At 51.7% G+C, this 10,566-nt stretch overlaps 3 protein-coding genes and 1 long non-coding RNA gene across 5 annotated transcripts in view; 2 read left to right on the forward strand and 2 right to left on the reverse strand.

Moving 5' to 3' along the window:
• The window catches only part of six7 (SIX homeobox 7), a 5,589-nt gene extending 4,358 nt beyond the window's left edge, over window positions 1–1,231 (forward strand). Inside the window, exon 3 of the mRNA XM_019858328.1 lies at window positions 605–1,231. Within this exon, the coding sequence (XP_019713887.1) occupies window positions 605–788 (184 nt within the window). The 3' untranslated portion in view covers window positions 789–1,231. The remainder of the gene's footprint in view (window positions 1–604) is intronic.
• A 2,518-nt stretch (window positions 1,232–3,749) lies between these two features.
• On the forward strand, window positions 3,750–8,518 carry LOC109508375 (actin-related protein 2). 2 transcript variants are annotated; one of them, XM_019858315.1, is made up of 9 exons: window positions 3,750–3,891; window positions 5,385–5,495; window positions 5,576–5,734; window positions 5,797–5,926; window positions 6,412–6,548; window positions 7,460–7,609; window positions 7,679–7,824; window positions 7,966–8,098; window positions 8,299–8,518. In XM_019858315.1, the coding sequence occupies exons 1-9, from the start codon at window positions 3,844–3,846 to the stop codon at window positions 8,467–8,469; spliced, it is 1,185 nt and encodes a 394-aa protein (XP_019713874.1). In that variant the 5' UTR covers window positions 3,750–3,843; the 3' UTR covers window positions 8,470–8,518. The 2 variants fall into 2 exon arrangements, with proteins under 2 accessions (XP_019713874.1, XP_019713876.1); XM_019858317.1 differs by lacking the exon at window positions 3,750–3,891 and adding an exon at window positions 3,937–3,959.
• LOC109508386 (uncharacterized) lies at window positions 4,063–4,383 on the reverse strand. Its single transcript, XR_002166651.1, has 2 exons — window positions 4,339–4,383; window positions 4,063–4,257 (listed from the first exon to the last, which is right to left on the reverse strand). It is a non-coding gene; the product is annotated as an uncharacterized LOC109508386 (long non-coding RNA).
• A 923-nt stretch (window positions 8,519–9,441) lies between the features above and the next one.
• Window positions 9,442–10,566, reverse strand: part of dvl2 (dishevelled segment polarity protein 2) — an 8,652-nt gene continuing 7,527 nt past the window's right edge. Inside the window, exon 15 of the mRNA XM_019858294.1 lies at window positions 9,442–10,566. This exon is cut by the window's right edge and continues 333 nt beyond it. Within this exon, the coding sequence (XP_019713853.1) occupies window positions 10,382–10,566 (185 nt within the window). The 3' untranslated portion in view covers window positions 9,442–10,381.

Genomic DNA, 10,566 nt, shown 5'->3' on the forward strand with positions numbered 1-10,566 from the left:
TCGTCGTTTGCCCTGTTGTCTGTCAACAACATTGAAACATGGCGGCGGCCGCGATCTCCGACGACAGTTTAAACCGCGTTTTCAGTGTTAAGTCGCATGCTCGCACCATAATGTTAAGAAAATAGCATCCATTGATGTATCGAAAAAATTCAGCAAACTATTTAGCCCCGTTCACACGGCAACGTTTGGTCCGACGCAGCGCCGAAACACATCCAGTCGAGCATTCACACGTGCACATTTGCTCTGGTGTAGCTCCACTAAAGAGCTTATACCGGACCAAATTTGAGCCACCTCAGGGAGGTGGTTTAAAAATTTGCTCCAGAGCAAATGCTCGTTTGCGACGCTACGCCGAAACAAATGTGCACGTGTGAACGCAGCTATAGTTGAACAATTTTTGGGTTCGCGAGAGTTCGCCACGTCAGAAACAAGCCGTTTTTGGGCGCGCTCGGGAGCTCGTTCATATTTTCAACAATATTTCGGTTTGCCTTTTCCTCCCGCTAAAATTGACACGTGGATTATTTCCAATTTAGCGGGGAGAGAAAATATCCTCCGATGGCGGAATGACCGACCCCGGTCTCTCCAACCTGTCTTTGCTCCGAGCCAGGCTGCAGCAGGAGCCGGCCCTCCTGCCCTCGGACCGGGAGTGCCCCCCCCGCCTGTTGGTGCCCTCCCCTCGCAACTTGGGCAGCCCCGAGGCCAGCGACTGCAGCACGGAGACCGAGCAAAGGGGCGCCGGCGCCTCCACGCCGGACATCTCTGTCAGCAGCGACAGCGAATTCGAGTCCTGAAACGGCGTGCGCCAAAGACAAGCGCGGCCGTGCCGGCGACGGCCTCCGGTGAGGTCTGGACTGTCCCGTGACGGGGGGCCAGGATGTCACGCTTGAGAGGGGACAAAAAAAAAAAAACCCAAAACAAAGCAAGAAACGGCATGCGCTTCCACAAGCCCCGTGACTTTGACCGCATGGTCGTGGAAAAGGGCTCTCGAGAAAGAAGCCCTGTGTTCTTCAAGTGTTTCTTGTCGCAGTGCCTGGCTCCGCCGAGGTGGCAAAAGTACTCTCGCTCCGTACTTAAAAGTAGAAGTACGGAGACTTGTGTTCGAAGTATTCATTCACCTCCTTGATTGAAGTCAAAATTCACAAGTACAGACTCTGGGTTGGACTGAAGTACAATCAAATCATTTTTCATGTCGGTTATATCCCGTAGTCGTTTTGTCAACTTGCTGTCATGGGGAAAAAAATCCTGCACAAAAATAATGTCTCTTTTATTATTATTATAATTTTTTTAATGAACTTACATAGTGTGTTGACTAAAAAAAAAAAAAAAAAAATAGCAAAGCTTCACCATACTTTGTGAAGCGTATCCCCAAAAATTCTTGTAGCGAGCAAGCGCTCAAAGCACAGCGAGCATGTCACTGCCTTAACAGGAACCAACTCAGGGCACCCCTCACCATGTTTACCTGCTGACGTCACGCCACGCGTTGGTTTTTTAAGGCCAGTAGGTCGATGATCGGAGGAGAGTCTCAGCGACGCGGGCCACCGGCGGACGATCTTTCCTCAAGAAAAAAAAAAAAAAGGAAGCTGTGTTCATGTCAATAAATGATATATATTTCGATCCAAAGTGAGGTTGCTTCAGTGTGTTTGTCTGTCCTTGACTGGCGCCGGGGGCCACGTGGTCAGATGCTTGAGGAGGAACCAAATGCATGGAAAGGCGTTACATACTTTGGATACAAAAAAATAAATAAAATGTAAGCGTATACTGTTACAGTTACAGAAGAAAAAAAAAAACCACATACTCAGATTACAGGTACGTTTATGAAAAATGTGGATTATTTTGCAGGATTACGTTTTGACTGCAGGAAGAGAGACGGAGCAGTTTGAGTCCTTGGTCGACCGCCGTCAAAAAACAAGCTTTCCTGGAGTTGACTGTTTCACTGTTAACAAATTGCTCCCTCGTCTTCCTGCCAGTCGCTTTCGGTTAGCCCACGATGAAATGGGACAGGTTGATTTTAGTGTGGCCTGTTTGGAAAGTGACTCGAAGGGAGAGACGGTGGCTGTTTGAGGTCACATATGAGGGTCATTCAAGAAATAAGGTGAATTTTTCAGTCCAAGGACTTCTAATACAGATACAAGCTGACTTTTTCTCTCTGTCTCTCTCTCCAAACGTCGTCTCCCAGCACCGTCACACACTTTTCCCATCTGTGCACAAGCTTCCGTATTCCCTCAGCATCAATTTCTTTGGACCGATGGCTCAGCCGGTCGCTCACAACACTTTCGACTTCATTGTCACTTGCAAACTTGGTACCTCCCGTGAACGCTTTGAAGGGGAAAGGTCTGGCCTGGAAGGGGGATAAGGGAAGTCAAAAGTGTTGTGAGATCAGTCCAAACCTTCGATGGGAACAGTGTGTGACAGTGCTGGGAGACGACGTTAAAAAAGTAAGCTTGTATCTGTATTAGAAGTCCTTATAGCGAAAGATTCACCTCATGTATTGAATGACCCTCGTATATTCACTGCAGGACTTATTTATTCATTTTAAATAACATCGACCAAGAAACGTGCGAGCTGTCGGACTCACCCAGGCTGCTTGAGGAGCTAGCAGGCTAACACCAACCACTAGCTAGCCGCAACGACTTCACGAAATTCCGCCATGAATGCCCAAAGCTTTACTATTTAAACATGATATTGCCGAACTCATCTGCTAAATTTGTCACGGGGAATCGCCCCCCCCCCTCCACCCCCCTCTGTGGTAATAGCTGTTATGCATTTACTTTGAAAGCACCTAACAGTATGTATGCGGGCTAAATGTCGTTAGCTTAGGAGACCTAGGGGGACGTGTTGCGGCTCCTGCTAAAGCTAGGTTGACAATAAAATGTTGCCTGCTCAAAACCCACTGTATCTTATTTACCCACATTACGACACCCTCCATTTCACCCCCCCCCCCGTTGGTGACGTCACATACCGTCGTATCAAAAAGACGAACGTGTGTGCGTGTGTGTGTGTTTGGGACAGGGGGATTCAAGCCAATGTAACTCCTCTTTCTCCCCCCCCCCCCCTCCCTTTCAACTTTTGACAAAACGCCGAATGGTTTGCAGTGTTTGATGAAGCTATGAAAACAAATTTCCCCTACGAGATGAAGTTATGTCTCCATCCATGTCTGCAGCATGTCGTGTGCCTCACAGTAAGCTGTGCTTTGCATTTGAATTGCGGGGGCTCAGGCTTCCAAAGTCATGCACATGAAACAACCATAGGAAAAGAAAAAGAGCAGACAAATATCAACTACATTAACGATACATCATATATCAACGATAGAAATATCAGCTATATTGATTTGTTTGGAGGCTGGCAACGGGTTCAGGGTGTCCTCCGCCAACTGCCCGAAGACAGCTGGGAGAGGCTCCAGCACAACCCGTGACCCTAGTGAGGATAAAGCGGTTCAGAAAATGAATGAATGAATAGAGAGAGAGAGAGAGAGAGAGAGATGACATTTTTTGTCGATTAACCGATACGTTTATTGCCATATGGATTGTTGTCAAGCTGAACAAAGAAGTATCCGCACTCAGTTTGCTACTGTGTCTTGATGCAGGCTACGACGGTAGAGCCAAGTATTTTCTGGTGCGGGGAGCGCCGGGGCGTACTTGGTGTCAACACTTTGAGACCCACTGGCATAGATTCGCGGCTGGCTGGCTGGAGCCGCACTCAAAAGAAGAAACATGAGGCAAAGGAGGCGGCGATGCTGGCGTCCCACCCAAGCCGGCCTCCAAAGCGGGCGGGTCTACAAGACGCGCCGAGTTGCCGAGACTGCGCCGACCAGGTGGGCAGCACATCGGAGTTGTTAGCGGAACCAAGATGGACAGCGAAGGCCGGAGAGTGGTGGTCTGCGACAACGGGACGGGGGTACGTCAAAAACTTGCCGAGAACCTTCCTGCGCATCGGAGCTCTGACTTTATGTGCGTTCGGACGAGGTGAGAATGCGGCGGCCTGTCCGGACTTGTTGCTTGCTCTCTGGGGCCGGGCCGTCATTGGCTGGGAGTCCGGAAGTGCCGTCCGTCTCAGGTGCCGCTTTTTCAGGAGGGGCTGCTGGCTTCGCCTCGGAATGCGCTGCCGTCTGCCCCTCGGGCGAAAGAAGGAAGGAAGGAAGGAACACAGCGCGGCGTTCATGGGGCCCAATTTGGAATTTGAAGCTCGGCCTTGCACGCTCAACTGAAATGCTCTTGTGCGCTCCGCTAAAACGTTCAAACTCATAGTCACTACAGTGAAACACTGTCAGGCTGACTTCTGAAATGCTGTCGCGCACTCAGGCTTTTGATTTTTTTTTCCCCACTCGGCAAACAACCGACACACTTTCACACGCTCAATCAAATGCGCTCCAGGCTACGAAAAATGATCTACTCATCGACTGCTCATGACTTCGATACGTATTCCAGTCACGCGTATTCGATCATGGGCCCCATTTCCGTGCGCATCGCCTGTCGAGCTCGCGCAAAGCGGAATCCAACTGTTCACCTGGACGGACTTTTCTTTGATTGGGGATTTTGCTTGACAAGCACAGACGGAAAAGGGCGTGTGCGCCGTTGTGGGACGGGACTCCTGGGAACATTGAGGCGTCGCGGGAACAGAAACGGACTCGCTGGGGTCCGTGCGAGATCTTCGTGTTCTCTCGTTCGCGCTTCAGTTTAATTCCTGATGCACTTTTAGTCGGCGGCCATTCTCCCGTCTCGGCTTGTGGCACATCCATTTGCGTAAGTGGTGAAAACTCACGCGGCCGCCGGAGAGCTGTGGTCCATGAATTCTGAGGAATGCCTGCAAATACCAGATGGCGGGCTTGCCCTGAGATGTGAATTCCGTCGAGATCCATTTGGAATATATGTCACACTTTTTCGTAGGACTGGCGAAAAATGCAGATTGGCCACGGAAACCCCTCATTTCAAGAGCCGAGCGGGGCACTTCATGAGGTGCGCATAGTAGCGTGCTCTTTGGTCCGCTGCAAGATCTCCCCTTGCGGATGATGTAGTTGGCTGCACATGTGAGGTGGGCAATGGGAGACGCCCTTGCACCCCCCCCCCCGATCGTGTGCTTGTGTCACAAAGCCGCAAAAGGACACGATGACGCTCAAATTTTCACGGCAGGCGCGCCGGCTCCCTTTTTGCAAAATCCGGCCCTACGTCAGTCATGGAAACGGTCACCTCTGGGCAATTTTGGTGCTCTTTTCGAATGGTCCAAGATGCCACAAGGTGGCGCCAAAGTCCGAATAAAAAGTATTTCACAGTTGGTCCCGACGAGAACATCCATGTGCTCCATCTCCGCATGAAGGTTTTGTCCAAATCAAACCATGAGCAAGACCTCATTGCTTTTGTTCATTCCATGCGCGACGGGCGCCTCTCCCGCAGTTCGTCAAGTGCGGCTTTGCTGGCTCCAACTTCCCCGAGCACATCTTTCCCGCCATGGTGGGTCGCCCGGTCATTCGATCCACCACCAAAGTGGGCGACATCGAGATCAAGGTAAGGGAGAAGGGCGAAGCCCGGCAAAGGTCGCCGCAGCGCCTCCCTCCCGCCTCCTCCCGTCCCGTCCCGTCTCGTAGGACCTGATGGTGGGCGACGAAGCCAGCGAGTGCCGCTCGCTGCTGGAGGTGGCGTACCCCATGGAGAACGGGATGGTGCGCTGCTGGGACGACATGCTCCACCTGTGGGACCACACCTTCGGACCCCAGAGGCTGGACATCGAGCCGTCCCGCTGCAAGGTGAGCCGAGAGGCGCCCGGGCGCGCAGAAGCGCAGCGCTAAGACCTTCCCGCGGCGCGCAGATCCTGCTGACGGAACCTCCCATGAACCCGACGAAGAACCGCGAGAAGATCGCCGAGGTCATGTTTGAGAAATACCAGTTCCACGGCATCTACGTGGCCATCCAGGCGGTGCTCACGCTCTACGCTCAAGGTACGGCACGCCGCCGGCGTCGTGGCGTAGCCAGCGGACGTCGTTCGACTTTTCTTTCAATGCGCCGTTTGAGAGGAGGGCATCCTTCCACTTCAATGTCCGACAACTTCCATGACGGAGCGTGAACCTTTGACATTTTCCAGAAATTTCACCCCAAAGCCAAACATCCCAAAGTTTTTGAGCAATAGAGAGTGTGTTTGGCTTGTTTTGTGTTATTTATTTAATGCAAACCGAGTTGAACTTCCCGAGGATGTGGATTTTGGCCTCTTTGAGTCATTGGCCACGGCTATTGGCATCAAATTGGGCCGTTTGGCCTTTTGAGAAGCCACGCTGGAATTTTTGCACTTCAAATGTTGTGGGCTGTTCAACAGTAGTTGTCGTGGAGGTGCGGATGGTTGTCTTTTTCTTGAGGGTTTTTTTTTTTTTTTAAACTTATTGTGAGCACTTGAGAACCAGTTTGAGGAAAAAAAGACTTGCGCCCGCAGGTCTGCTGACGGGCGTGGTCGTGGATTCGGGCGACGGCGTCACTCACATCTGTCCGGTGTACGAGGGCTACTCCTTGCCGCACCTGACGCGCAGGCTGGACATCGCTGGGCGGGACATCACGCGTTACCTCATCAAGGTGTGGGCAGCAAAAACAAACCAAAACAAAACATGTCAGCCATGCTTGAAACACATCTTAAAAAAATGAGGAAAGCTGTTGACTTGACTCCTAAAATAAGACAATTAATTCCACATGTGGATTTCAACAGCGCACTTCCTGTCTCGCCTCACGAGTAAAGTGTCCGCGTCCGTCCAGTGAAGACCGAGAGCAACACGAGCTGTGCTACCGGTGACCTAAGATTGTACGAATGAATAGCTAGCCAGCGCTTCACGACGAGTGCTGGCGGCACGCAGATGTCCACTCTTGCCCGGTTTTGATTCACGAGCAACGGACATTGGGGACATTGGACGCGGGCATAAATGCCGCCTTGAGTCCGTTGCTACGCCACAAGCGCGCGTCCGCCATCTTTGATGCCCGCAAAACTAATGCAAGCTCACGGAGCGAACGGCATCATCAAGTGACGAGCTCCCAAAAATCTCATACCATGCTTGAAAGTATAGTTTAGCTTTAACAGTGCGGCATCAATGAAAACAAACAACCCCCCCCCCCGAGCCCCACCCCACCCTAAAATCCTCGTCACTTTAGTGCGTGTTGTAATGGCAACGGTGTACGACTTGACTTTGAGTCAGACCTTATACCAAGTCATGACTTGACTCAACATGCTTGGAATTTATTTTGGGCCTCGGTTGACCCGTTGGATCCCCCCCCGCGCAGCGCGCGGCAGCTTGGGACTTGCTTGAAAGGTGTTTGGCCTACTTGCAAGTCGCACACTGTGACGGTCTTGCACCCCTGCGGCTCGCTTCTTCTTTCGCACCGCGTTCGGCCGACTCGATACGTTGCTTCTGCGCGATCGTACGAGAAGCAAGACATAGCGGTGGGAAAAGTTGACACGGCGACATCATGTCCTTGACCCCGTTTGTGACCCCCAGCTCCTGCTCCTGCGCGGCTACGCCTTTAACCACTCGGCCGACTTCGAGACGGTGCGCATGCTGAAGGAAAAGTTGTGCTACGTGGGATACAACATCGAGCAGGAGCAGCGTCTCGCCACGGAAACCACCTACCTGGTGGAGTCCTACACGGTAGGCCGGCCCTTCACCGACACTCTTTGATCATCCCCGGGTGACGTCCAATCAACGCGTCCGCCGCAGCTCCCGGACGGCCGGCAGGTGATGGTCGGGGGCGAGAGGTTTGGCGCCCCGGAGGCGCTCTTCCAGCCTCACCTCATCAACGTGGAGGGGGCCGGCGTGGCCGAGCTCCTCTTCAACACCATCCAGGCGGCCGACATCGATCTCAGGTACGCGCATATTTCTTTCCAGGTACTTTCTGGTCCCCCGAGGGAAATTTGTCATGGGCGCTCAACCGCTTCTGCGGTGGACAGTCGGCAGCGTCGTCATCCACACACACGGAGTGAAGCCCGCTTCTGATGCGTTTGCAGGGCAGACTTCTATAAACACATCGTCCTGTCTGGGGGAAGCACCATGTACCCCGGCCTCCCGTCCCGACTGGAGCGAGAGATCAAGCAGCTCTACTTGGAGAGGGTTCTGGATGGAGACACGCACAAGTTGGCTGTAAGACGCCACAAACATTGGGAGCGTGCGCATGACCGCCGCGTATGAGCGGCCAGTCCCGATCCGTTTGGAAAATGGGGCCGCTATCGGCTGAAATAAATTTCATCAAATTGGGGTGGGGGGGGGGGTTAAAGCTGAAATAAGTACCTGAGGGTCCCCTCATAGTCTTGGGTTCTAAAAGTTGAACTTCGTCCCCGCAGAGGTTCAAGATTCGCATCGAGGACCCCCCGCGCCGCAAACACATGGTGTTCCTGGGCGGCGCCGTGCTGGCCAACATCATGAAGGACAAGGAGTCCTTCTGGCTGAGCAGGGCCGAGTACCAGGAGAGAGGCCTTGGCGTGCTGCAGAAACTGGGAGGCGGCGTCAGATAAAAGCGCCGCCGATGATCGTTCATTTGAAATAAACCTTGACAAAAGATAAGATAAGATAACCTTTATTTGTCCCACACACTCGGAAAAAGCGTGCTGATTCAACTCCTGATTCTGAAGGGGTCGTTATATCAATGACTTAGTAAATAAGTCTTAGTCTATTATTTGTGCTCGTTAGATAGATAATACTAATCTGAATTGGGTGTTGAATCGTGTTGTTGCGAATGGGGGGGGGTAACAATTTGCACGACACACGTGCTCGCTTTAGTGGCCATGCCAGGCTTGTTCTAGTAAACATTAATGACTCTTATTACTGGGGGAGTTGGGGGGGGGCAGTATCTGTCCCCATCTAACGGTGAGTTTGAGGGTAACGGAATGAATGCGCGGTCCGATGTGGCCCCCTGGTGGCACTGATGAACAATTGGATCGGGACATCAGAGTTGGTGGAACCCACCGACAGAGCAAATGGTGGCCCACTGAGTGAGCGGATTTGTTGCTCAACGTAAGGACAAGCGGACAGAATGGTCAAGAGAAAAAGTTGCATAAAAATCGTGTACGTTCCACAATCGAAACGCAATGCAGAAAAATAATAAACCATACCGCAAAGCGAAACTTGCGGAAAAATAGATACATGCCTTGCGACTGGCGAAAACGTCGGGAGGCTTCCTTTAGTCTCCCCGCCATGAAATGCGTTTTTTCACTTCCTGTTAGACGCCTTCGGAGTGCGCGGACTAAAGGACGACTTATGATTGGCTCTTCGAAAGACTGCGGCGGGGGTGTCTCAGAGTTAAATAGCCACTAGAGGGAGCGACTGCTGGTTGAGAACGTGCAGATCTCGCCGCCATTTTGAGGACTTAATTCACGTCACTTTTTTTTGCAATTAGAAATGCAGGGAAGGGCCAAGGGCTTCACGTACATGCGCACGGGAGCACACGATGTTGAAAAACACTAAATAAAATTCAACCACAGAAAAAGCAGATCATCAGAATTAAGTTTTATTCTTTTAACACAAAAGGTATCAGAATGAAATCAAAGAGAAATGCAATCTCGCGGCTTACAACGATGACAATTCATTTCGCACCTTGATATTTGGGTTATACAAGATTTCTATAGTCACTCGTAAAAAAGAAAACCAACCAAAAAGTGAAATGTGTATATAATATGAGTCAGTAACACAAAACAAGTGTTATGAGGCTTGTGGATCACAGTTAACATCTACAATTAGTGTGTGTTTTACGTACCGCTTTCTGCGTGGTCTCTTTTTACCCACAAAGCAGCCACTGCACAGTACACTTCACAATTAGTTAAGTGACAACGCAACGCAGTCGTCACCAGGCAAAAGTTGGCTACCTTTGTTGGACCTTTTTGTCTTTCACATTCGAGGTTGGTGCAGTGTGCTGTTGAATCTTAGGAAAAGACGCACACAAACACGGTCATTGTCAAACAATGGCGTACAAAGGGTGTCCCTGGAGTGTGTGAGTACCTCGGGCACGATAAACGGCACCCCGCCAGGATCTAATCCGGCTCATTATGTCTTCATAACCTTTAGCGTCGGACTGATTTTCATACAGTGTGGATGGCCGTGGCATCCCAATGGAAAATCTGTCACAATGGGACCAAGTGGAAACGGGCGATGACCCAGAGAAGACGCGCAAAAGCCACAAACGACTGAGACTGGTCATATCCAACACGAGATTTGGTACGCAACTAAAGCGGGACTTTGTGAAAGGAATCGGATGAGATGACGCCACACCTCAATTCCAAATCGACCGTTGGAATCTATGCTGCTTTGTCAATATTGAACCCTGTTCTCACCAAATTATGGAACAAGTGCCTTCCATTCCATCGGCCCCGGCGAGAAGCACAAACAAATGCCGCCGGATGAGCGGAGCCGGACGCCGGCTCGGCGCGACGGCTACATGACGTCCACGAAGAACTCGCTGGGGTTGCCCATGGCCAGGTGGAAGGACTGGCGGGACGCAGTCAGCTCGGGGGGCACGGAGCCCAAGTCGCGGGTGGGCGGTGCGCCGGGGGGTCCGGCCGAACTCGAAGAGAGGGGCGGCGGCAGCGTCGGGTGCACAGCCGCCGCCGGCAGGGGCT

The sequence above is a fragment of the Hippocampus comes genome, unplaced genomic scaffold, assembly GCF_001891065.2.
Source record: "Hippocampus comes isolate QL1 unplaced genomic scaffold, H_comes_QL1_v1.1 scaffold48, whole genome shotgun sequence".
Taxonomy (NCBI): Eukaryota; Metazoa; Chordata; class Actinopteri; order Syngnathiformes; family Syngnathidae; genus Hippocampus; species Hippocampus comes.

Bases quoted from the DNA above. Each gene is read 5' to 3' on its own strand.
- LOC109508375 (XM_019858315.1), top strand. From the start codon at position 3,844: ATGGACAGCGAAGGCCGGAGAGTGGTGGTCTGCGACAACGGGACGGGG. The intron at 5,735-5,796 runs GTGAGCCGAGAG...CGCGGCGCGCAG, and splicing joins TCGAGCCGTCCCGCTGCAAG to ATCCTGCTGACGGAACCTCC. The intron at 8,099-8,298 runs GTAAGACGCCAC...TCGTCCCCGCAG, and splicing joins GAGACACGCACAAGTTGGCT to AGGTTCAAGATTCGCATCGA.